At 38.0% G+C, this 27,698-nt stretch overlaps 1 protein-coding gene and 1 long non-coding RNA gene across 2 annotated transcripts; one reads left to right on the top strand and one right to left on the bottom strand.

Moving 5' to 3' along the window:
- Window positions 1-8,167: 8,167 nt before the first annotated feature.
- Window positions 8,168-10,466, bottom strand: LOC115272184. The gene is made up of 2 exons (XR_003900291.1): window positions 10,048-10,466; window positions 8,168-8,500 (listed from the first exon to the last, which is right to left on the bottom strand). It is a non-coding gene; the product is annotated as an uncharacterized LOC115272184 (long non-coding RNA).
- Window positions 10,467-11,484: 1,018 nt separating this feature from the next.
- LOC115272278 (coiled-coil domain-containing protein 81-like) lies at window positions 11,485-18,711 on the top strand. Its single transcript, XM_029915370.1, has 3 exons — window positions 11,485-11,511; window positions 14,866-15,022; window positions 18,409-18,711. The coding sequence occupies exons 1-3, from the start codon at window positions 11,509-11,511 to the stop codon at window positions 18,555-18,557; spliced, it is 309 nt and encodes a 102-aa protein (XP_029771230.1). The 5' UTR covers window positions 11,485-11,508; the 3' UTR covers window positions 18,558-18,711.
- Window positions 18,712-27,698: the final 8,987 nt, after the last annotated feature.

Raw genomic sequence — 27,698 nt, 5'->3', positions numbered from 1 at the left:
GCACTTCTGTATCCCTTGGGTAAATCCCTAGCAGTGCAATTGCTGGGTCATAGGGGAGTTCTATAGATAGTTTTTTGAGGAGCCTCCACACTGTTTTCCAGAGTGGCTGCACCAATTTACATTCCCACCAACAGTATAGGCGGGTGCCCGTCTCTCCACACCCTCGCCAGCATCTACCATCTCTTGGTTTGTTCATTTTAGCGACTCTGACTGGCGTGAAGTGGTATCTCAGTGTGGTTTTGATTTGTATTTCCCTTATAATGAGTGATCATGAGCATCATTTCATGTGCCTGTTGGTTATCTGGATGTCCTCTTTGGAGAAGTGTCTATTCAGGTCTTCTGCCTGTTTCTTCACATTTTTAAATGCCCTGATACCAAAGAGTGTGGAGCAGAGAGGTTGTGAATGCAATGTGCCAAATAATATGTGAACTGCTGGTCCATACTTCTTTAAAATTAGAGTTTAATTTGCATATAGTAAGATAAACCTTAAGCGTGTGTATATTTTCACAGATGGTATATACTTGTGTAACCACTGCCCAGGTTGAGATATAGAACTTCCCCTGAGGGAAGTCTCTTGTCTTATCTCCCAGTTGATACCCCATCTCCCAGAGGTAAGTTTTCTGACTCCTGTCACATAAATTAGTTTGCTGGTTCTTGAGTTTTATATGAATGTAATCTGTAGTTTGTACTTTTGCATTGACCATCTTTTGGATAATATTTTGGAGATTTATCTAATTTGTGTATTTCAATAGTTTATTGTTATTTGTTGTGTCACATTCCATTGTATGAATACAAAAAATTGTTTATCCATTTACCTTTTTATTTGGTTTTGGGAGAGAGAGAGCAAGTACAATTGGGGGAGGAGCAGAAAGAGAGGGAGAGAGAGAATCCCAGGCAGATTGCATGCTGTCAGCACAGAGCCCAACATGGGGCTCGACCTCACATAGGTGAAATCATGACCTGAGCCAAAATGAAGAATCAGACACTTAACCAACTGAGTCACCCAGGCTCCCCCACCTTCCATTTACCTTTTGATGGATGATGTTTAGAATATTGCCAATTTTTGCCTATTAGGAATAAAGCTGCTATAAACATTCTTGACCCAATTTTTATAGGCATGCACACCCAATATGCTATTTCTGGCAGGATATACTTAGAAGTGGAATTGCTGCATTATAAGGTTGATGTATGTTGAGCTTCCTTTCCTTTTTTCCTTTTGGATGTCATGGAAACAATCCTTTATCAGACACATCAGACATATACTACAAACATATTCTTCCACTTTATAATCTGTATATTCAATTTCCTGATATGTTTTGATAATAGAAGTTCTCAACTTAACAAAGTCAAGTTTATCAACTTTGTCTTTTAAAGTTATCACTTTTTCCTGTAAGGAATCTTTGCCTACCTCAAAGTTGTGAAGTTATTTCCTTTGTTTTCTTCTAGAGATTTATTTTTTAGCTTTTATATTAAGGTCTATGATCCACTTGAATTAATTTTTGCATTTGGTGTGAGTTCAAGATTTATTATTTTTGTGTATGAATTTCTAATTTTTGAAGCATCATGTAAAGAAAAAGACTATTATTTTCCTGATGAATTACAGTGGTACTTTTGTTATAAACCAAGCAAGTCTATATGTAGATGTGCATTTATGGATTCTGTTACATTTATAGACTCTATTTGTCTATCCTTGCAACAAAACACCATCGTCTCAATTGTGCAAATCTTGAATTCTGATAGTAGAAGTCTTCCAACTTTGTCGTCTTTAAGAGTGTCTTGACTGGGGCACCTGGGTGGCTAAATTGGTTAAGCATATTTGTCTTCTTGAAGTTGTCCCACAGCTTGCTAATACTCTGTCCATTTTTTTCAGTCCTTTTTCTTTCTGTATTTCACTATGTTTTTTTTTTTTTTATGGCTATGTCTTCAAGTTCACTGGTCTCTCCTCTGCCACTAGTCCATCCCATCCAAGACATTTTTCATCTCAGGCATTTGAGTTTTCATTTCTAGAAGATTACTTGGGACCTTTCAAAAAATATATTTATTGTCACTACTTAATATGTTCAATCTTCTTCAACATATGAAATACAAAGGTAATAACTGCTTTATACTAATTCTGTTATTTTTCAGGGGACCCTCTGAGGATCTCTAGAGCTCTCTTTCTGTGTGTGTGTGTGTGTGTGAGAGAGAGAGAGAGAGAGAGAGAGAGAGAGAGAGAGAGAGAGAGAGAAAGAGTCTCCTCTCTCAGCACTGTGTCCTGAAAACTTCATTCAGGCAGTTGGCTGGGGTAATAGTTGGGTTTACCTCATTTTTTTCCTATTTCTCAGGAATTCCTTTGTTAAATGATGCCTTGTTTTGATTTTCTTGTCATATATTTTAAATACATGCTGTAAGCCTCAGATGATGTACTTATTGTTGCTCTTCATAGGAATCTTTTATTTTTATTGATTAATATACCATCCCTTGAGCTGTTCATTCTTTCCTGTACTTCCATGTTACTTTTAGGATAATTTTTCTTTAATCTGAAGGACATTCTCATCTTTTCTCCTGGATTTTATTTGAGTAATTTAAAAAGTTTTGTCTTTGGTTTTAAATGATATTTCCTGACCATAGTATTCTAGCCCTGTAGTTTTTTATTTCATAACTTTAAAGCTATCACTTCATTGTCTTGAGCTTTCATGTGTTTTTTTTAAGTCAGTGCTATTTCTTGTCATTGTCTTTTTCTGTGGATGTTTTTAAGATTATCCTCTTACTTTAGTTCCATTGGTTTGACTGTGACGTACAGAGAGGTAGTTTCCTTCATATAAAGTTTCCTGTTTGGGATTACTGGTCTTGAAGCTGTGGTTAATATTGTTCATCAGTTTGGTAACTTCTCAGCCATCATTTCTCAAATGACTAGATCTTTCTTATTCTCTCTTATCTCTTTTCATAGAAATTCATTGTCTCACATTTCTCTTATTCAAATTCATTTTTTAATGTTTATTTTTTAAATTATTTTAACATTTATTTATTTTTGTAAGACAGAGACATACAGATCACGAGCAGGGGAGGGGCAGAGAGAGAGGGACACAATCAGAAACAGGCTCCAGGCACTTGAGTGATGAGCACAGGGGTGAATCACTAAATTCTATACCTGAAACTAAGATTACACTGTACGTTAACTAACTGGAGTTTAAATAAAAACTGAGGGGGAAAATGTATACTCTGTCTATCAGTTGCCAGGTGTTTGTAATGTGAATATTTTTCCTGTCCTGTGATTTTTCATTTCTTAATGGTGTTTTTTGACAAGCAAAACTTTTAAATTTTGATAAAGTCCCATTTATTACATATTTAGCTTTTATAATTCATGCTTTTTTATGTCCTAAGAAATATTTACTTAACCTGAAGATCACACGATTTTTATTTTGGAAGCTTAAGACTTTTTATTTCTAGATTAGGTTCTATAATCCATTTTAAATTAATATTTGAGTACTGTCTAGGTGAGTTGGCTAGCCAACTTCACTCACATTGCTTAAAGTCATGTGCATTTCAATTCTTTTCAGAATTTGTTTATTGAGCAGTATTCATTTAAAAACTAATATTCCTTTGTAGAATACATGTTTTGTTTTGCCTATGTAGAATGGCATAATGGTGAAATTGGAAAGTAAGTGTAAGTTTAGAATTTTTGGAAGCCAAAACATCTTTCTCATTTTAATTTTTCCCATTGTTTCTTTTAAAATGTGGGAATTGGGGGCACCTGGGTGGCTCAGTCAGTAATGCGTCTGACTCGATTTCGGCTTAAGTCATGATCATATGGCTCATGGGTTTGAGTCCCACTTTGGGTTCCACACTGACAGTGCAGAGCCTGCTTGGGATTCTCTCTCCCTCTCTCTGCCTTTCCATTACTCATGCTCTTTCTCTCAAAATAAATAAACTTAAATTAAAATAAAATATGGGAATTTCTTCTATTAGTACTTATTATCATTATTCCTATTTGTATCAATGAAAAATTAAAGCTCAGAAATATAATTGTTTTCAGCCATGCAAATTATTTATGCTAACATTAGCTGTTAACTCAGGTTTTAATGCCAAATCTGTCATCCTAGTACCTGTGAATAGAAAAAAGTTACTAATTTTTATAAAAGGGGCAGGTCAGATGATTATAGCAAATAAACTTCCTATTCACAAACAGATAATCTTATATATATGAGTATTAATACCACATTTATTATCTACTGAGTCACATCTATTAGACATGAGAAAGTCTTATTGTATGATGTTTACCCTGTAGATAGTCCAGGAAGAATGGTGACAGTGTGCCATCTATTACTTGATCTGTTTTTTTAAAGTCTGATTTAATCAGATTTGCTGCATTTCTTTCTTGGGTGATCATTTCATAGCTTAGGCTCAAACCATTGTCATTTGTCACACTAATTCACCTTTCTTCCAATTGTGTTGTATCTTTGCCACCCCATCTGTCAAAGTTTATAAACAGCTGTCACTGTCAGTGACATTAATCATCCTGTGGCCAGCTTTCTCATGGTTAGTGCTTATCCATTTAGTAATTTGGTAGATTTCCTGCATCTCCCTCAGAAATTTTTCTGACTTTAGTTGCCACCTGACACATGGATTCTTTATGTCATGTAATGAAATGTGGAGAATAGAATACTCTGTGAGTGATTAAGTTATCATCTTATTCCAAGGCCTTCAGGAAACATCTGCATCTTCCAAATAAACCACAAATCTCTTCACTTGGCGTTCAGACAAATCATCTTAGTTTTAAGTAATGTTCCTCTTCTTTTACCCCCATTACATTGTCCTCATACTTCTAACATAATAGTTAACATGTCTTTATAATAGAGTTGCGGTACACAAGCCCTTAATTTATATGATGTCAAGTCTAAGTAAAGCTGAAAGAGATTACAGTAAAACCTTGGATTGTAACTTGTTCTGTGGGTGTTACTCAAGATGAGCAAACATTTCTAAGAAATTTTAACTTGATAGGGACACCTAGGTGGCTCAGTCAGTTAAGCGTCTGGCATTGGCTCGGTTCATTGATCTTGTGGTTTGTGGGTTTGAGCCTGGTCTTGGGCTCTGTGCCGACAGCTCAGAACCTGGAATTTGCTTGGATTCTGTGTCTCCCTCTTTCTTTTGCACCCCTATACTCTGTCTCTGCCCCTCTCTCTTTCAAAAATCAATAAACATTAAAAAATAAAAATTAAAAATTTAACTTCAAAAGCAATGTCTTGCAATACAAGTAGTACATGACACGGAACATCACATGATCACAACTGAATCAATGGTTCTTGAAATTCACTTTGATATACAAGTGCTTTGGATTATTAGAATGTTTCCAGAAAGAATTATGCTCACAAACCGAGGTTTTACTCTCATCTAAACATTTCCATTTTAACGACTGGCCCTGTAGCAGTTAGGGTTTAGTTAGAGAAGTAGAAGCCCCATGAATGATGAGGAACATGGATTGTTATGGTCATTAGCCCTTACATAATTGTAGGGGCTGGCTAAGCAGTCTATGTCTAGTGTTCGGCCTGAAGTCAGCAGGGACAACAGTCAGGAAGGAGAGATGGTCATGAAATGGGGGAGAATAAAAATAGTTTAGGATCGGTGAGGACAAGCTGGAACCCATGAGGACAGACCAGAACCTGCGAAGACAAATTGGGACTTGCATTTGTCTTTCATCGTATTGAACCTTTAGTGATATATGTGATCTGTAGGATAAGGTGGTGCCTAAGGCCACGCTATTGAACATGCACTTAGTATAGGGTTGAGGAGAGCTAATGGAGGAGATCTGGTGGGAGCAGGAGAGCTGTAGCCAGGCTGCTGCCCCGTGCCTACATGGTGAGCCAGCAGATCAGTGTCCAGCCCTACAATGACTTTCAGAGCATAAAAGTGTTTCCTGCTTTACTTCTGCCTTTCAAATCTCACACAAATTTCTCTTTTTACTAACCATAATATAGAAGCATAGAGTCATACAGGGAAGGGTATTCTGGGAAATGCAGTTCCATCTTAGCTAAGTTAATGTGGTAGAAAGCCACTGTAAGTCCACTTGTTCAGAAGCCCTGGAGTAAGTAAGGGACTGAAGATATCTGGTGTATTTTTAGTCTGTCTCAGTTCCTAAGTACCTGTCATGGTGTAAGTGTCTCACAGTGTTGAGTGCAGTTCCACTGTTTGGTTGAATTTTTCAGACAAGACTGCTTTTTTAATTATAAGCCAATTGCTTCATTATCTTATGATCTTATGATTATCTTCATGATCGTATGATCATAAGAAAAATGATCTGATCCAAAGCAGGAGGAAAAACTGTCTGTATTAGGTCATTAAACCAAGAGATGCTCTGTGGATCTCTAACATGGTGCTTTCCTAAGAAGGTATTTCCAGAGTAAATTTGCCCATTGATTGAATTTTCAATTTACACTTTGACTTTCAAACTTCTCCTGATTTTAGAACCTTCTTTTTTTATGTTTATTTATTCATTTTGAGAGAGAGAGAGAGAGGGAGAGAGAGAGAAAGAGAGAGAGGGATGGAGGAAGGGAGGGAGAGAATCCTAAGCAGGCTCTGTGCTATCAGGGTAGAGCCTGACATGGGGCTCCATCCCATGACCTTGAGATCATGACCTGAGCTGAAATCAAGAGTCAGACACTTAATTGATTCAGCCACACAGGCATCCCCAAACTCTCTTCAGTAAATATTTTATAAATGGCAAATGAACAGTATACTTCTCATGTGTAGGGATTTTCTTCTGCTGTATTCCTCTTACCAACTAGCAAAGTACATGACACATATTAGATAATTAGTAAATGTGGCTTAAATTATTTACTGCAAATTTTTATTCTGTGTTGTGTAATCTCAAGAGTATTAACTATTTTTTTCTTTATTCTGTTAAATGTTTTATTTATTTTTAAGAGAGAGAGAGACTGTGTGAGCAGGGGAGGGTCAGAGAGACACACACACACAGAATCGGAGGACAGACACCAGGCTCTGAACTAGCTGTCAGCACAGAGTCCGATGCAGGGCTTGAACCCATAAACCGTGAGATCATGACCTGAGCTGAAGTCAGACACTAACCACTGAGCCACCCAGGCACCCCAAATGTTTTCTTTTTTAATAGGTTTCCAAGTTGCCCTTAATATAAGTCAGGAGCCAGTGAATATTGTGTATGCTTTGGGATCTGGGTAAAGAGTTCAGTGTGGGTTTTATAAGGCAAGTTGAAGCTTACAGAAAAGTATGTGTATATTAAAGTACTTTGGAAAATATTGGCCCAGTATCTTTCCTTCAGTGTTTTTCATAAAACACAAGATAATCCATGTCTAAACAATAAATGAAGGAGAAATGTGAACATAAAAGTTCTCTGAACTCCTCCAACTCCACACACATTTCATACAAAAATAATCAATGCTAATACTTTCATGTATCTTTCCTTAAATATTCTATTAATTTTGGAACATATATATGAATATATATATTTGCATGTATATGTATACTTGAAGCAAACAGTATCATATTATGAATACTATTCTGCAACAAGTTTTCACTTACTATATCTTGAAATTTTTCATCAATCAGCAAGTACATAAAGTTACAACTTTCTTTGAAGCAAACTCTTCAAAATGTATTCCAAAGTACAATTTAAAATTTAACTACTTCCCTGCAACAGTTATCTTAAATTCTAAGATTTAGCATTACAAATAATGTTGCATAACATATATCTTTGTATCATGTGGGTATATCCAAAAAGCAAATTCTAAATAGTGGAATTGCATGGGGTGCCTGAGCTTTGTTTTCAACTAAAGGGTATGTATTTTCAGGATACAGAATGTTTATAGTTCATTGGAAGCTGCGAGTAAACACTGGATCACATGTATCTCCACAGCCTCTTTTGTCAAGAGACCTTCAGTTAAAGGAAAAGATGTCGAAATAAAGGCCTTTGCCTTTACCATCTGTAGATCTGCCTTTGGTCATCTGTAATTCACTAATCATTAGCAATCATTCATAACCATTTTTTGAAAGGGAAGACTAATTTTCGAGAGACTAAAAGTGTCATCATCATGTTTAACTCCATCTAATCTGTTATTCTAAGAAACTAATGTATTTCTACAACTTGATTATTTTATAAAGATGAATAAGAATGCTGATTTGACCACTACAAATGAGCTGACTCAGCAGTCGTCAAGACAATGGTCACAAAAGTTCGTCCTTTGTTTACTGCTGATCCATTCAACAACATTCCCTGCTTATTTCCCCAAAGGATTTGAGATAGCTTATTCTACAACAACAAGTACTTGAAGTCTAAACACCATCACAGACCAAGAGAAAAAGGCAGGTGGTGAGAGTGAGAGGAATCTATTCTCCCAGGAGATTAGCTTCTGAAAGGCCCCAAACCTAGTCATCTAGCACAGAGTTCTCAGTCTTGTTAGACACGGTGGTTCTTCTTCACAGCAAGTATCTCCTCCAAATGCCTCGTTACCATCCTGAACTGAGGTGTGTGGATAGCACAGCTTCTTTCCTACAGCCATTTAAAAATGAACGTAAGGTCAGAACTCTAGCATAATGTAAGTAACGTGCAGTGAAATAATATGTATTTTAGCATACATATGTCCAGGCATGACTATGCTGGAAGGCAGAGGAAGTGACCACATGCTTATACCAACAGGAAGAATCCCTACACATGCAGCCTGGTTGAGATGTGTTGCTACTCAGCTAACATCCTCATTGATGTGATGAGTACAGTTTTCCTAAACAGTACAGAATTCTCCTGAAATTCTGAAAAAAAAACACATAACCTTTCTCCAGTTTACTTGGATTTTGAATTTCTAGGAAATTAAGTGATAGTGAGATTGAGCAAAAACTTCTTTGTATTTGCATGTAAAGTGGATTTTTCCCCCCTAGATTCATAAGTAGCCTTTTTTTCACTACATGGAAGTCTGATGAGATATTCAAACTCAGTGCAGAATGTGGACCAGTCTTCACTGTGAAGGACTGTTTCCTGCACTGCAGGCCATCAGGCATCCCTGGTCTCTGTTCGTAGTAAATGCCAGAAATTTCTCCTCCCCACTACCATTGCAACACTCACTTTGGAAATCTGGTTGGCATTCTGTGTTAAAATCTGCATTTCCTATGACCCAGTAATATACTCCTAGTTACATATGCATCAGAAATGAGTATGTATGTGCATCAGAAGTTTTGTTCAAGAATGTTTGCAGCAACACTATTCCTAATAGCCTCAAAGGGAAATAGCTCAAATATTCCCTCCACAGCAGAATGGATCAACAAATTGTGCCATATTCATACACAGAAATAATAAGCAACAATGAAAATGAACAAATTGCTAGTACAGAAACTACGGAGAAGTCACACAAACATAATGTTGAGTGACAGAGCCGCACACAACATAATACATCATCATTCCAAACGTTCAAGCACAGGCAAAACAAATTTATAGTATCTTTTGGAATAATGCCGGAGGGGAGAAAGGCATTTCAGTGTTAATTCCTCTTTCTTTCCTTTCTTCCTTCCTCCCTCCCTTACTTCCCACCTTGTTTCCTCTCCTCTTTCCTTCCTGTCTGCCTTCCTTCCTCTCCTCTTTTTCTTCTTTTTTTCCTCCCTCCATCCCCCCTTTCCCCCTTTTCTTTGTTTCTCCTTCCCTTCCTTTCTTCTCACCCTGCCTTAGCTTCTTTCCTTCTTTCTTCCTTCTCTCCTTCTTCCTCTCTTCCCTCTTACTTCCTTTTCTTCCTTCCCTTCCCTTCCTTCCTGCATTCTTCCTTCCTCTTTCCCTTTTTCTCCCTCCACCTCCTTTTTCTTTTCTTTTTTTTTTCTTTCTTTCTTTTCCTTCAATTGTCTTTCTCCTCCCTCCTTTTTTCTGTTTTTATGCCATAAGAAGTTAGTATTCTGTGAAATACACTTAGGCAAAATTGAGTGACTTTTGTTTCATTAAGTCTGTTTCCACAGAGAATCTTAGGGAGGTAGGGTATCTTGCCTAATATTAGGTAAGTAGTAAGTGCTGGATACAAGATTCTAGTTCTTGAGCTGGGTGAGGTTTATATGTGTGTTTACCTTGGGATAATTATCAGCAGAGGGGAGGATATTAAAGCAATTCTTCAGGTTGACATTCGTGCAGTGTATAGGGAATTAAAAAAAATGACTCTAACTAAAGAAACGTCAGGTCTTGCTAGTTCCTTTCTCTCCCTAGTTCTCTGGCTGTCCATTTGCTAGGAGGGAGTCCATGAAAACCCAAAGACAAGAAACAAATTCCAGCTCAAAGTCAAACTGATCCAGAGACTCAAATGTCTATTTCTAGGGTTAAAAGGTTTTCTCAACTTGGTCCAAGGCGGTTACAAAAGCGAGCAATTCTCTTCCCTGTCCAGGGTAAGATTGGAGGCAAAAACAACGTTGAAAACCAGTACTTTACTCCCTAGCTCTCTGCAGCTTCAGAATGGGCTTGGCCACGTGGGGAACCCGTTAAAGGAGGCGGGGCCAAGGCCATCCGTTGTGAAGCAGCAGCACGCGCGCGCCCCTTGTTACCTCCTAGCAGCACAGCCCTCCCTCCCTCAGTCCCCTTTCCCTGGTCGTGGGCTGAGCAGGCTCTTACTCAGGGGCCCCAGCGCCTGGATTTTCACATATGGGTCCAGCGCAGCTCTTGGGGTTCCTGCGGTGGGAGTATCACAGAAGAGCCAGCGCAGGGTGGGATGGGGCAGCGAGGAAGGAAGTGGAGGACACATACCGAGATTTGCTAATTTTTAGTTTTAAGTTACATCCAAGCTGAATCTTCACCTGCTCATGAGGAGGCAGGAAACCTCCTTCCCCATCCTCTGGAGTGGCCAGGTTATCTTGGCAACCAGCTAGGAAACACAGCAGGCTCCCACTGGATGTCCGTGGAGTTTCTTCATTGATTGTGTTCATGAGGGAAAGGGAACAGCTGAGAGTTTTGAGTGAGGTGATAATGTGTTAGCTTGGGGACTAGCACAAAGTAAGTGCTCATTAAATGGTAGCTAAAATCAACCACCCTAAATGGGTCCTTCTCAGGCTTCATGCAATGACATGGCTACTTTTGTTGCCCCTGGTATGTGGGGGGTTTTGTTAAGAAAGTGAGATGATCATAAAAGGAAGTGGGAATTTGCAAGAAGCCCTGACAGCTTTTCCTAGAAAACTTCCTAGGCTTGATCAAAGTGTAGTTTCTTAGAAGAGTCACCCTAGAGTGACCCCGAGATCTGTTTGTAAGCTATGGGAGCACTTGGGAAGAAGGGTGCTCTAGAAATGGAAATTTTACTGCTGTTAAGTCATTGTAACTTAGGGACGTTGCCTATACTTTAACCGAATGTCTTAAGGAGACAAAATAAATAGGAGTAGATGCCTCATCTCTTTCTCCTGCATCACTAATATATTTTCCTGTTAAAATATTTATAAGATAAGCATTAAATATGGTTTTATGGATTATAAATACTTGCTTTATTTACAAACATAACTTATCCATGCAAGTGATTTTCAGGACCTACTGTGTTAGACACTAGAGAACTGATGGTGAGCAAAAACCTTGGAATTTACATGGTCTAGTGGGGAAGAGATACACATGAACCAAATAATCACAGAAATAAATAATTTCAGTTAGCAAGTGATACCGAGGAGAAGGTGCATGGTACACTGTGATGTTTTACTGTGATTGAGGGGGATGGGAATGTGTGTCAAGATTTGTTAAGAAAAGAAGATGAGCTGAGAGGTGAAGAATGGTGAAATGGATCCGTGGAGTAGGGAATGGAGGGGAGGTGACAGGGTTCTAGGCAGAGGGAATAACAAGAGGATATTGATGAGAGGGAGTGTGGTGTGACTGAGGACTTGAAAGAGAGTCCATATGGCTGCTCTGTAAGCACAGAGGTCAGAGTGTTCTAAAGGAGGCTTCAGAGAAAGGGAGGGGTCAGGGGATCAGGGCCTTGCAAATCATATTAAGGATAGTGGCCTTCATTTTAAGCCTGATGGAAAGTCATTGAGTGTCTTAGCACAGAGACAAAGGAGTTGTTGAGTGACCTGATCACATTTGTGTTTTGAAAAGATTGTTCTGGTTGCAAAGTGAGGAATGAATTGGAAAGTCAAGAACACCTATAACGGTAACTTCAGTGAGACTGAATGGTAGCTTGGTCTATGTTCCTACTAGTAAAAATGGAGAGATGTAGACAGACTGAAAGGCTGTTTCAAGCTTGTGGTGGTGGACTGGACATGGAGGGTGAGAGAGAAAGGAAGCTTTCAGGATGAGTTCTGAGTACCTGGCTTATTACATAACTGAATAGATGATGGCGGCATTCATTGAAATGGAAACCCTGGATACAGGGCAAGATTTAAGGGAAAGAGGATCCTGATTTTCAGCAAGTGAAGTGTGTCTGTGAGATATCCAAATAGGCAGTTGGATGCACAGGTCCAGAACCTTAAAATGGGGAGAGTTTCTAGGATTCTAAATCAACACATGGGCATCATCAGCATATTGGGGGTCATTAGAGCCCTGGGCAGATGTAACTGCTAAGTAGAGTACGGCTGTGCCAGGCTAGGTGCTGAATGTGGAGCCTGCTTGGGATTCTCTCTCTCTCTCTCTCTCTCTCTCTCTCTCTCTCTCTCTCTCTTTCTCTTTTTCTCTCTCCCTCCCTCGCTCCCCCACTCACATGTGTGCTCTCTCTCAAAATAAATAAATAAATATTGAAAGTAAAATATGAGGCCTGGGTGGCTCAGTCGGTTGAGCATCTGACCTCTGCTCAGGTCATGATTTCATGGTTCCCTTGGAGAGTTTAAGCTTCTGTCGGACTCTGTGCTGACAGCTCAGAGCCTAGAGCCTGACTGCTTAGGACGCTGTGTCTCCTCTGACGCACACACACTCTCTCTCTCCCAAATATATAATCATTAAAAAACTAAAGTAAAATAAAAATAAAGTTTCATATTAATCAGAGGGCACAGAGTAGATAATAATGCTTTTTGAATTGGTCATTGAGAACAAAAGGCTGGAGTTAAGTAAGTGGTGGAGATTAAGGAGCACACTTGTGATGAGCACCAGGTGTTGTATGGAGGTGTTACATCACTAAATTATTCACCAGAAAGTAATAATATACTTTATGTTAACTAACTGGAATTTAAATAAGAACTAAAAGGCGATTGTAAATGATTAACTCTATTTATAGGATAAAAGGAACTGTGTCAGGCTTCCATAAAGAATAAAAGGAAATGTGAGACTGAGTTCTCTTTATCTTAGAAAGACTTTATTCAAAAATTTATTGTTATCGTTATTTTAAAGTACATTTTTGGAATGTAAAAGGGTAAGCTGTAGTTACTAGGAAAATTAAATTTGGGGTATGACCTTATTTTCTCTTAATTCTAAATTTATTAGGAATTACTATTGTCTGATTTTGAAGTTCATATTTACCTTTTTGTTTATTAACACTAGATACTATCAAATGAATGCTTTCATAAATTATTTTTTATTTCCTTTGAATTTCAGAAGTCTTATCTGGGATCATGTGTCATCCTACATTCTGCAACAGCTATCCCTACACACGGCAAGATTTCTACATTAAGTTTAATGCAAGGTCCAAAGGATCTTTCTTGCTTAGTCTTGTATAATTTTGCTGCGAGTAAGATAGCAGACTTTAAGCCATCCAATTTAACTTTCAGTCCTGTGATTTTGTAATGCTCACACTTACGACTTGCAGGTAGCAGATTTAACAAACATGGATTTTGTTCTTAGGTAATGAATTTGTAAACGTTTTCTCTAGTGATACCAAGCAGATCACAGACCAACCTGTAGAGGAACTAGATGAATTCTGTTGCTCTGTGACCTGATAGTTTCTGGCATAGCTCTAGAAGGATGTAGTGCTTCCTGCCATGCTTCTTTGCAGGGAAGGGGTTTTGTCTGAAATATAAGAAGATAAATCAGGACTGAATTCATCTTGCCAAAAGTAAGGATCTTTGCCCATCCTTGAGTTTGGATGCCATGGCACTGGACAGAGATCTGGGGACTTTGGAGAAAGCTGGGAAATTGTGGGACTTCCATATCCTACTCACAGGTCCCATGATGACAACCCATGGGCTGAATTCATCCTTCAAACTCATTTTGTTTGTTCCGATAATTTGAAGTCCTCACCAACTAAAATTGGGAGAGTTTATATAAAGTTTTGGAGTTGTTTCTCTCTTTTCCTGAAAATCAGCAAACAGACTTAACACCACCAGTTTCCCATTCCTGCATGATGATACTTGGCTGGAGTCAACAGTGGCCTCTTCCCTTGGGATGGGGTTTGTACTTTCTAGCCAGTGCACTCTCTGGCTGGATCCCTTCACTCCCTTGCATTCTTTCATGGTGCCTGTAGACATTTGAGTTTGTAACCCTTGAGGTGTGACATTTTTAAGGAGACAGAGGCCTAGTTTGAGAGTCGGAAGTATCTGCACCTACCCATCAGCCAAGATCACTACACTGCAGCAGATACTGGATTGTCTGATTTGAAGCAAGAGCAAAGCAGAGATACTTACAGCTTTTTAAATTCCCTCTTTCTAATGGCAAATGATTACAATTTATAATTTCCCACAATTTAGGACGAGGAATCTTAAATATCGATTAAAAGTAGCAATGGCATCCGTACAAGTTTTCTTAGTCCTCACAGCCTTTGAATGGTAATGGAGATACAGGATTTGATGTCAGAAATGTTGTAGATCAATATATTACATTTTATACTTCTATGAAAACTTAGAATCATAACAGACTCTAGCTGTAAGAGATTGCAGAGATCATTGAATATATAAGGTTTAATTCTTTTTGTATTTATTTGGATAGCAGTACTAAGAGTTATTTTTCCTTACCTCAGTGAATTCTGATTGCTGCTCTTTTTTTTTTTCTTATCATTTCAGGGAGTTTGGATTCCAGGCTTTGGAACATTCACTTTCATGAAGGAAGATACTGACGTGGAAAACAATAAGTTTCTTCCGATTCAGAGACCAATGTTCATCCTGGCAAAGAAATTAGTATGGCTCCATGGACTCAAACAAAACAAAATGGATACTCCTGGTAAATCTCTATAATATTTAAGATATTCTCAGAAAGTACCTGGCCTGGGGCCGAAATGGACAGGGCAAAGTTTGTCCAGTTGCTGCTTTATCAGTTTCTGAGTTGAGCTTCCTTTTCACCTGGTACCTTTGGATGAGGAAGGGGCCAAGGTAGGAAATGACAGAGTCTTCCTGCAAGACATTTTACGCCTCAGCAGCTTAGGAGGCAGGCATGGGAAGACTTGATGTGACATCAAGGTGGATGTACATGCCATATTAAAGAGTTTTATAGGCTTTATTCATTTTTTACACTCTCAGATATTACAAGTGCTTATAAGAAAAAGTTACTTAGGGTCTCTAGTTAGAATGACAGCCCATATTAGCTATGAAAAAGATCACTAATGTGTTTCTATCATATAGAAAGTACATTATTAAAATTTAGAAGTGAGAAGGTTAATAACTCCATAAAGATGTCAATGAATACCTTATGTACACCTCTCTCACCCTAAAATCTTCCTCCCTTGCTTTCTCCTCCCTGCTTCCCCTTTCCTTCTGCCTCCCTTCCTTTTTTCCTTCTACAAATATTTACTGAGAGCCAACTTTATGTTAGGCCTTGTTCCAAGCACTGGAGATACACTGATAAGCAAAAGGGACATGGTGCCTGGCAGGATGCTCACTTACCCTCCAGCTTTGGTGTGTGGACTTGGTGACACCTCCCCTGGTTACTTAGAGGCCTTTGGAGATGTTCTTCCTGATTTCTGGGCTGTGTTCCTTTTGACCTTCCCTATCATCCCCTCTTGCGTTGCCCTCCTATGTGGAAAAAGAGATCTAGTCCACTCCCCAATGTCAGCAGGTGAAAAGGATAAAACTGGCCTTTATGTTAACTTCCCTGAAAGTTAATTTTCAGAGTAAGTTCCCTCCAAAACATTAAATGTTAGAAAACCAAATACCAACAAATTCGACTCAGACTTCATTATGCATATGATCTCTGTGGTAGATTTGATGGACTTTTCAGTCATTTTTACCTTGAGTTTTATGATAGAAGACATATACTAATTCATCAAAAACCTACCAAATAAAGTGAAAATAAAGCCAACCTTTTTTTTTTACAAAAACATCTTGGATCTCATAGAAGAGTCTAAAAATGTAGTTCAGACCTATGATTAATTTTTTACAAGGCTGAAGAAATTTCAGAATTAAATATATATGATTGATTTAATTCACAAGAACTATTCTGTCTACAGTTTCGCTTTGGGGTTATGAGTCTTTGTTATTAAGTAGATAATTAATTAAACCTTACACAGTGATTCTTAAAGATTATCAGGACATGGGTCTTACTTTGAATAGCTCAGAATTTAGCTTGGGAGATAAATATATAAGCAAATATTGCAACTTGATTAAATGCTGTGAAAGCAGTATTGATCAGAACTAGGTCACATGTAGGGGAGCCCAAAGGAGAGCATGCCTAACTTTGCTCAGGGAGGCTTAGGAAGATGACATATACCAGAAGGTCTTAAAGGATGATAGGGCTTTGCTGGCCGAGAAGCTATGGGAGATATTTCAGGAACAGTGAGAATAATTCAAGAAGAAAGAGTAAGGCCTATTCAGGGAATAACAGGTACTTCTGTGTGGCCAAGGCATATGATTGTGGAGGCAAGTGGAGAGAAGTAAGACAAAAAATGGTTGGTAGCCATTAAATTGTAAGGGTCTGTAGGCAGTATGATCAGGACTTTGGGATCCATCCTATACGCAATGGAAATCATTGAAAGATTTTGAGCAAGGAACTGTATGTACTAGTCCAGTTTTTAATTTAGGAGGATAGTTCTTCTCATTATAGCAGTTTGATGAAATATGGTTGGAGCCCGAGTACAGTGGCAATCAGGAGGAAGGTGAAGGAATCTTTTTGTGAGACTTTTTATGTGGAGAACTGATGGGATTTGGTTGCCAGTTGAGAGTGGTGGGTAGCAGGAATAAGGAAGATATGTAGCATGACCAGGATTTCTTGGAAAATAGATGTATGTTCTTATCATTCACACCATAGAGAAAGAAGGGGGAAGACAGGTTGGGGTGGTAGATAACGTAATGAGTCAGCTTTTGGAAGTGCTAAATTTGAAATTCCTATAGGGATATGTAGATGGAGGTAATTCCAGTGCTCAGGTGAGGGGTGGAGACTAGAGGTCAAGATTTGGATAAATTTCCCTAGGAGAAGATATAAAGGAAGAGGAGACAGACAAAGACAAAGTCTTGTTTAGAAACAACAACAACAAACAGCACAACAGCAAAACACCATCTTCTCAGAAGTAGAAGTTAAAGGAAGTCCGCAAAGGAGATCAAGGAAGAGGAAATGGGAGAATCAAGAGTGGTGCAAGGCTACAAGAGCATGGAGAGGGCATGGCAACCGGAGGTTACAGAGAGGCCATGAGACTAAGATTTGCAGTGAGTCCTTTGGCTTGTCCACTATGAGATGATAGTGTCCTTACTGGGGTTAAGTGGGCTGGAAGACAGATTGAAGAGAGGCATTGGATGAATGGGAGAGGATAGTCAAGAGGCTGGCAAGATAGCATTTTCATTTAAGAACTTTACAAAAAACAAAAGGAAGAGAGGTGGTATAGAATCCCCATTACATTGTACAGAAGATCATGGGCTGATACAGGGAAGCTTGTGTTTTGCAGAGATACTAATCTTCATCATCCAGTACTATTGAGCACTTGGGAAACTATAAATTAATGCTTGCTGAATGAATGTTTAGAATGTTCTTTTCTTTCTATTGTTGCTCCTTTAGTGGATCTTGTCACTGCCTCTTTTTGGATTTATCATCTTGATCATCTTTGTTATTTATCCCCTTTTTTGACTGGTGGTCTGTTACTGTGGACTAGACCCTGTGCTTATTTTTATGCTAGATATACCATCTTCCTTTGCAATATCATTTATGGACTCAGGGAGAAAAAGCAAGTTATCCAGTCTGATATCCTCTGATAGGACACTTTTATTTGAAGGTAATGTCTACTGAAGATGACTATCTTTTAAAACACTTGACATTTATCGATACCTATAAACATTTAAAAATGATGTGAAATTGGAGGAGATAAGCAAGTGTCCTGAGAGATAAGAGGGATGAGAAATTCAGAAACCCTCTGATGAAGAAATGCAGTTAGTCATTATTACATTGTCTCCAAGAGAAAATCAAAAGCTTGTCTGGAGTGTGCTTAGAAACCTAATTGTTCTTATTTTGAGCAAAAAATGTACTTTTAAGAAAAATTCTACTGATTATCATTAGGGTACAACTAAGGGCTTCACATGGACAATTCTAGTTTTGAGTATTAAGAATTAGATAATTATTTGTGAGTGTATGTGATATTACCATTATAATTTCCACTTCCTTTCCCCCATCCTGTCTCTCTCCTCTAGGTGATATCCCAGTGGTTCTGATTAATTCTGCCAGCATAGCCCTGGGCACTTCACTTAGCAGAAACACAGTGGAGCATTGTATCAAGAAGACACTGCATGTTTTTTTCATTATCCATTTCCTCCAGAGAAAGTGTGGAGTCTATTTTTAAAGACTTTGTTTCTACACTGGATGCAAGTGGGACTATGGAAAAAGCCCTCACTAATGTAAATTAATGTTTTCCTTCTCCAAACCCCTCTTCCCTATCAACATTTTGAATTACCTTTGTGTCATTATTAAGAAAAATTCAGTTGACATTTTATTTATTATTTTTTAAAATGTTTCTTTATTTTGAGAGAAAGAACATGGGCATGCAAGTTAGGGGGGCTGAGAAAGGGTGTGAGAGAGAATCCCAAGTAGGCTCCGCACTGTCAGCATACAGCCTGATGTGGGGCTCAATCTCATGAACCGTGAGATCATTACCTTACTTGAAATCAAGTCAGACACTATGAGTGCAAACATATGGTATCTGTCCTTCTCTGCCTGATTTATTTACTTAGCATGACACCCTCATGGTTGATTCACTTTGCTACAAATGGCCATATTTCATTCTTCCTCATTACCATATGTTTGCACTCAGAGGTCTAACAGGACAAACCTAACAGAGGACCATAGGGAGGGGAAGGGGGAAAGAGAGCTGGGGAGAGAGAGGGATACAAATCATGAGAGACTATTGAATACTGAAAATGAACCATGGACTGAAGGGGAAGGGAGAAAGGGGGAGGGGGGCACTTGTGGGGAGAAGCACTGGGTGTTATATGGAAACCAATTTGACAATAAACTATTATTTTTTTAAAAAAAGAGTCAGACACTTAACTGACTGAGCCACCCAGGTGCCCAAATTGATGTATTTTAAAATGGCACTTACCCCAAGGGCAAAAAATGCTTCTTTATAGATGATTAACTCTTTAACAAAAAGATTACAAGGGCAAAGAAATTTCAAGTTTTGAGTCAAGGCCAGCTGAAAAATATAAATAATAATAGAAGCTCTCATATAGTACTTTATAGTGTTTAAAAATTCTTCCATATCTATTATTTTATTTGATTTTGAAAACATTATAAAACTGGCATTATTATCATCCTGATTTTACAAATGAGAAAAATGGAGGCTCAAAGGAATTATGTGGGAAGCCAGAAATAAGAGTGCTAATAAGTAGCAGAACCAGACTTCCTAATGATTCTTCTTTCTTTCTTATTTTCTTACTTTTTTTCTTTCTTTTTCTTTCTTTCCTTCCCTCTCTATTTTTGTTCTTTCTTTCTCTCCTATCTTTCTTTCTTTCTCTCATTCGGGGGGCTGGTTATAGCATGTATTTATTTAATTGTTTATTTATTTATTTTGAGAGAGAGTGCACCAACAGTGGAGGGGCAGAGACCAGGAGAGAGGGAATCCCAAGCAGGTTTTATGCTCAGCATGGGGCGAGAGCGGGGCTTGATCTCACAGACTGTGAGCTGAGATTAAGAATTAGATCCTTAATTGAGCCACCTAGGTGTCCTTATGGTATTTTATTTTAATAATAGCCTACAATAAATCGAGTCATGGAAATATATCTATAGCTTTTAATTTGCCATATTGTGGGAGAAATTTCATTATTGCCCCCGTCCTTATTAACTGGTCAGTAGCTAGTATGACCTTCATGGTGGGTTGGACAGAGCAGAGTTTAAGGAGGTAGTGAAAGAGTCGATCAACAGGACTAGCTGAATGCTTAGTGTGCCTTAGGGGCATCTCTGGGAAGAACAAAATTGGTACAAATGAATTATCACAGAAAGTTATAAAATCCTAAGTCCCATAGAGCAAAAGCCTGATATTTAAGTGAAAAGGCTATAAAATGAAAGTCCCAAGATATGGTCAAATTCAACTGTCTAATTTCTTCTTTCATGGAGCTCTGGGGATGAGGATGTAAGAGCTGTGCATAATGAAGCTCTTGGTGTTTTCTCCACAACCTGGCTTCATGTAGGATTTTAAAGATAGGCACTAGCCCTGTGTCAAGTGGAAAACACACAGCTATCACCCTCCCTTTTCCATGAAAAAACAGCAGAAGCAAGGCCAAAGTGCTGGCCCATCTGTAACCTTCAGGGATTCTCCAGAACTTTGTAGGTTAAGAAAGTGTTTACATGAGAGGACAGCATTTTAATTGCCCTGCTGCACTCTGAGACGTAACTTTGAAAGAGCATCTTCCAGAAGAAGTAGTCCGAGAGATGCTCTATGAAACAAGGATCTGGAGGCCGAAGCAGATGGAAGGCTGCTGCATGTGTCACCCTCCAGGACAGAAGCACAAAGCACATTGGCGTGTTAAAGGATCTGAGAAGTCTGGCTAGAAGCCACTTTAACTGCCTGAACTATGAATCGTGGAACACTAGGTTAATCCAAGGCTTGTTAACATCAAAAATCCATTTTGGGGAATTGCTGTCAAGGCGTGAGGGTGATTGTTATTCCCCCAGATGTCCCATAAGTTACACCTGAGTGCTATCCTGCAGAACAGCTGTCTTGGGAAGCTGTTGGCTTATTTCAATGACGCTGCTTTAGCTGGAACCATATTGAAAACTTCTTCTTGGAAATTTCTATAAAGCCTTTTGTAAACCATATCATTAATCCAAAAATAATTTTGATTATTCCATACTAGTATAATGTAATTATGTCATTACTGCATAATATAATAATAATGATAATAGCTGCTACTTGTTGAGTGTTGATTCTGTGCCAGCCACTTACATATATAACTCATAAAAATCCTATGAATTAGATCTTGCTGTTACCGCCACATACCCAGGGCCTAAGGCTACATAACTTAACTGTGGGGATGCGAACATGAATCCACGTGACTTCAAAGCCCTTCTCTTAACCACCCAGTTTTAGAGTTATTTTCTGCACTACCTGGGAGGGGGGATCCTGGATAACTGACTCCTCAATGCCTCAGGCTCCTCCTCAGGAGGCTGCTCCTACCCCGCTAGATGTTGCAGAGTGAAAACCACAGAAGTCAAATTTCCCCACCAACTTTCCAGGTAAAAACTAACCATGGGGAACATAGTCTCCTTCCTGGACTCAAGTAAACCATATTCAATGATTAAGTTAATTTAAACTTGCTGGCTTGAGATAGGAAATGGCTATCCACATAAAAAACAAACCAACATGTATTCTCCCTAGATTTGCTGAAGGTCAAATAAGCTCATGTTATGTCTGTTCCAACTTGTTAACAAAAGGATGACTTAAAGTGATGCTTAATTTGGTCTGTCTTATCGTTTTCATGGGTCATCGTTAGGATAGCTTTGAATTTCCTTGATGACCTAAAACATTAAAGTTTTGATGGCATGATAAGTTGAGATTGGCTATCAAGGAGATAAGAAGCTAAAGCACTAATTACTTGATGTATGTCTACTTTTGACTTGTTGCAAAAAAAACTAAGGTTATTTGAAACTGTGGAAAAACATGCTTTGTGCCTAATGGATTCATAGGTTTGCCATCTAAAAAAATTCTGATATAACATAGAGTTTACAACTGATTACTACTTAGTTTTCACTGCAGACTAAGGTTTCTAGCAGTTAAAATTCTTCTCAATGTACTTAAGGCTCTTGGAAATAAAGCAACTCTGTATGTAGTAAAGTCGGAGTATTAAGAAAGCTGTAAGGAATAGAAATATATTTTTGTTAAAGGCAAAAATGAAGTGATTTTGTCCTACGTGAGACTGGTTATTTAAAGAACAGCTTGCAACAAAATCAAAATGCAAAAGTTGTGAAGGTTTTTGAAGGATAATCTTTTTTTCTTTTACACATTATTGTCAAGTTGGTTTCCATATAACACCCAGGGCATATCCCCAAAATTGCTCTCCTTCGTGCCCATCACTCCCCTTCCCCTCTCCCCCACCCACATCAGCCCCAGTTTCTTCTCAGTATTCAAGAGTCTCTCATGGTTTGCCTCCCTCTCCCCAACTATTTTCCCCCTTCCCCTCCCCCAAGGTCCTCTGTTAAGTTTCTCCTGTTCCACTTATGAGTAAAAACATATGGTATCTGTCCTTCTCTGCCTGATTTATTTTACTTAGCATGACACCTTCGAGTTCCATCCACTTTGCTATGAATGGCCAGATTTCATACTTTCTCATTGCCATGTAGTATTCCATTGTATATATAAACCACATCTTCTTGATCCATTCCTCAATTGATGGGCATGTAGGCTCTTTCCATGATTTGGCTATTGTTGACAGTGCTGCTATGACCTTTGGGGTACATGTGTCCCTATGAATCAGCACTTCTGTATCCCTTGGGCGAATCCCTAGCAGTGCTATTGCTGGGTCATAAGGGAGTTCTATTGCCAAATTTTTGAGGCATGTCAACACTGTTTTTCAGAGAGGCAGTACCAGTTTACATTCCCACCAAAAGTGTAGGAGAGTGCCCGTTTCTGCACATCCTCACCAGTATCTATAGTCTCCTGATTTGTTCATTTTAGCCACTCTGGCGTGAGATGATATCTCAGTGTGGTTGTGTTTGATTTGTATTTCCCTGATGATGAGTGACACTGAGCATCGTTTCATCTGTCTTTTGGCCAGCTGGATGTCCTCTTTGGAGAAGTGTCTATTCATGTCTTCTGCCCATTTCTTCACTGGATTCTTTGTTTTTTTGAGTGTGGAGTTTTTGAGTTCCTTATGGATTTTGGAAACTAACCCTTTGTCCAATATGTCATTTGCAACTATTCCCATTCCGTCAGTTGCCTATTAGTTTTCTTGATTGTTTCCTTTGCAGTGCAGAAGCCATTTATCTTGATGAGGTCCCAATAGTTCATTTTTGTTCTTGATTCCCTTGCCTTTGGGGATGTGTTGAGTAGGAAATTGCTGCAGTTGAGGTTGAGAAGGCTATTTCCTGCTTTCTCCTCTAGGGTTTTGATGGTTTCCTGTCTCATATGGAGATCCTTCATCCATTTTGAGTTTATTTTTGTGAGTGGTGTAAGAAAGTGGTCTAGTTTCATTCTTCTGCATGTTGCTGTCCAGTTCTCCCAGCCCAACCTGTTAAAAAGAGGCTGTCTTTTTCCATTGGATACTCTTTTCCTGCTTTGTCAAAGATTAATTGGCCATACATTTGTGGGTCTAATTCTGGGCTCTCTATTCCATTGGTCTATGTGTCTGTTTTTGTGCCAATACCATACTGTCTTGATGATGACACCTTTGTAGTAGAGGCTAAAGTCTGGGATTGTGATGCCTCCCATTTTGGTTTTCTTCTTCAATATTGCTTTGGCCAACTGGGTTTTTGGTGGTTCCATATGAATGTTTGTTCTAGTTTTGAGAAGAATGTTGGTGCAATTTTTATTTGGATTGCATTAAATGTGTAGATTGCTTGGGTAATAATGATGTTTTAACAATGTTTATTCTTCTGATCCATGAGCATGGAATAATTTTCCATTTCTTTGTGTCTTCTTCAATTTCCTTCATAAGTTTGCTGTAATTGTCATCGTACAGGTCTTTTACGTCTTTTGTTAGGTATATTCCTAAGTATTTTATGGTTTTTTTGTGCAATCGTGAATGGGATCAGCTTCTTGATTTCTCTTTCCGCTGCTTCATTATTGGTATATACAAATGCAACCAATTTCTGTACATTTATTTTGGTTTTTTTTTTTTTTGCTTTGACAGGAAGTGATATTTTTTTCCATAAGACAATAAAGGTTTATTTATTTATTTTTTACTACAATGTAAAAATATTAAAAAGACGAAAACCCTCTCACATGCATAAACGAAAGATTTCACACAAAGAACTCACATCTGTACATTGATTTTGTACCCTGCAACTTTACTGAATTCTTCGACCAGTTCTAGAAGGCTTCTGGTAGAATCTGCCAGATTTTCCATGTAGAGTATCATGTCATCTGTGAAAAGTGAAAGTTTGACTAGTTTTCTAGTTCTGATGCCTTTTATTTCCTTTTGTTTTCTTATTGCTGATACTAGGACTTTCAGCACCATGTTAAACAACAGTGGTGAGGTGGACATCCTTGTCGTGTCCCTGATCTAGTGGGAAAGCTGTCAGTTTTTCCCCATTGAGGATTATATTAGGTGTGGGCTTTTCATAAATGGCTTTTATGATGCTTCAGTAAGTTCCTTCTATCCTGACTTTCTCGAGGGCTTTTATTTAGAAAGGACGCTGTATTTTGTCAAATGTGTTTTCTGCATCTATCAACAGGATCATACGGTTTTTATCTCTTCTTTTGTTAATGTGATGTATCACATTGATGGATTTGCAAATATTGAACCAGCCCTGTAACCGAGGAATGAATCCCACTTGGTCATGGTGGATGATAATTCTTTTTATATGTTGTTGAATTTGAATTGCTAGTATCTTGTTGAGGATTTTTGCATCCATATTCATCAGGGATATTGGCCTATAGTTCTCTCTCTCTCTCTCTCTCTCTCTCTCTCTCTCTCTTTTTTTTTTTTTTTTTTTTTTTTTTTTTTTTGCTAATTCTCTGTCTGGTTTGGGAATCAAAGTGATGCTGGCTTTGTAAAATGAGTCCAGAAGTTTTCCTTTCATTTCTCTCTTTTTTTTTTTTTTTTGGATAGCTTGAGAAAAATGGGTATTAACTCTGATTCAAATGTCTGGTAGAATTAACCAGAGGAGCCATCTGGCCAAGATCTCTTATTTGTTGGGAGATTTGATAATTGATTCAATTTCTTGACTAGTTATGGGTCTGTTCAGATTTTCTATCTTTTCCTGTTTGAATTTTGGTAGTGTGTTTGTGTTTAGGAATTCGTCCATTTCTTCTAGGTGGTCCAGTTTGTTGGCATATAATTTTTCATAATAATCCCTGATCATTGCTTGTGTTTCTAAGGGATTGATTGTAATAAATCCATTTTCATTAACGATTTTATATATTTGGGTGCTCTCTCTTTTCTTTTTGAGAAGCCTGGCTATCAGTTTTGTTTATTTTTTCAAAAAAGCAACTCTTGGTTTCACTGATCTGTTCAACTGGTTTTTTTGGGAGTCTATATTATTTATTTCTGCCCTAATCTTTATTATTTCTCTTCTTCTGCTGGATTTAGGGTGTTCTTGCTACTCTGATTCTAGTTCCTTTAGGTGCACTGTTAGATTTTGTATTTGTGCATTTCCTAGTTTGTTGAAATAAGCCTGATTGCAATGTATTTTCCTCATATGGCTGCCTTTGCTGCATCCCCAAAAGTTTAGCTTGTTGTAATTTTCATTTTCATTTGTTTCCATGTATTTTTAAATTTCTTCTCTAATAATCTGGCTGGCCCATTCATTCTTTAGTAGGGTGTTCTTTAACCTCCATGATTTTGGAGGCTTTCCACACCTTTTCCTGTGGTTGATTTCAAGTTTCATAACATTGTGATCTGCAAGTGTGCATAGTATGATTTCACTTATTTTTTATTTATTGAGGGCTGCTTTGTGACTCAGTATGTGATATATCTTGGAGAATGTACCAGAGCATCTGACTCTTGATATCAGCTCAGGTTATGATCTCACAGTTGTGGCACTGGGCCCTGCATTAGGCTCTCTGCTGACAATAAGGAGCCTGTTTGATATTCTCTCCCTCCCTCTCTTTCTGCCCTTCTCCTGCTCACTCTTGCTCTTCTCTCTCTCTCTCTCAAAATAAGTACATAAACTTAAAAAATAAATATAACTCTAAATCAATTTTAGAGATTAATAACCATTTAAGAAAATAGGAAAAATACACAAAAAGGAAGTTAATGTAGTTAATAAGTTTAGGAGGAAAATGTAACTGTAAATAATAAGTAGATACCACTTCATATGCGTCAGAATAGTAAAACTAAGCCACACCAAGTGCTAGTAAGAGTACAGGGAAATAAACACTCTCAAATGTTGTGTATGGATGTGTAAAATAACAGTAATGTTACTACAAATTTAACAATATGTAGTAAAGGTGAAAGTATGCATATACTTGAGTAAAGCAACTGTTTTTTTTAAACATATTATATTATAGGATATTTCAACATTATAATACCAAAGAATTTCAAGGAAAAAAGTTATGGCACTTTGGTTTAAAGGAACGAGGCTCCTCCTAATTGGAGGCTGCCCACAACAGTGTTCTATTCCTACCTCAGCACCCACACCTAACCTCCTCACTCCTACCCCAACCCTCACCCCACTTTCATTCCCACCCTACTCCTACCTCTTCCAATTCCCAGCTGCCATTATGGCTAAGGTGATCAATAGCTTGCCATACTTGTAACTCATTTATTATCACAAAAGGCATACTATGGCAGATCAATTAGGATACTAATGGAGAAAACCTCTTGTAAAAGGAGGTATAAAATGTATATTTCTTATATGTGATAGAAAAAGTTAAAACATTCACATGAAAATTTGGAGCAATTGCATTACTTTAAAAGGATGGAATATATAATATTCCATCCTTTAATTCTCAAATTAGTTAACATACAGTGTAGTGTTGACTTCAGGAGTGGAACCCAGTGATTCATGTCTTACATATGACACCCAGTGTATATCCCAAAAAGTGTCCTCCTTAATGCCTGTCACCCATTTAACCCACCCACCATCCCCCAACCCCCATAAACTCTCAGTTTGTTCTCTTTATTTAAGAGCCTCTTATGGTTTGCCTTCCTCTCTGTTTTTATCTTATCTTATTTTTCCTTCTCTTCCTCTATGTTCATCTGTTAAGTTTCTCAAATTCCATATATGAGTGTAATCATATGGTATTTGTCTTTCTTTAACTTATTTCACTTACCATAATACCCTTCAGTTCCATCCATATTGTTGCAAATGGCAAAATTTCATTCTAATTTATCCAAAAATACTACTGGATGGAGTAATATATAACAAATAAAATACAGAGCTACATTATGCAAAATGCTACATGAAAAAGGTTATACAGTAAGACTTCTATGTTTAAACACAGAAAGCCAGACAATACATTTCAATAGCTCAGTTCATAATTATTGAAGAAACAAAGTGTATGAGAAGAAAATATGCTAAAATTATGTCATTGGTTGAGTCTCAGTGGAAAAAGAGGACTGTGCGCTTTTGCCATTTAATGGAAAGAAAGAGATGATGAAGTTCTACACAGTGAGAAACTATAAAATTCTCTTGATCTAGGCCAAAATTTAAATCCTAAACAAAGTATATTACCATTAAATATCTTTTGTCATGATAATGATCATAACAAAGCAACCCAAAACTCAATGGTTTATGTAGTAGGCAGTCAAAAATGTGAATATTGAACCAGCCATGTAACCCAGGGATTAATCCCACTTGATCATGATGGATAATTTTCTTTATATGT

This window comes from Suricata suricatta, chromosome 11, assembly GCF_006229205.1.
Source record: "Suricata suricatta isolate VVHF042 chromosome 11, meerkat_22Aug2017_6uvM2_HiC, whole genome shotgun sequence".
Classification (NCBI taxonomy): Eukaryota; Metazoa; Chordata; class Mammalia; order Carnivora; family Herpestidae; genus Suricata; species Suricata suricatta.
The sequence above is the reverse complement of the archived record's forward strand: the minus strand, read 5'-3'. Positions and strand labels throughout refer to the sequence as shown.

Excerpts from the sequence above, each read along its gene's own strand:
- LOC115272278 (XM_029915370.1), top strand. Across the intron at positions 15,023-18,408 it reads AAACAAAATGGATACTCCTG|GTGATATCCCAGTGGTTCTG; the intron begins GTAAATCTCTAT and ends TCTCTCCTCTAG.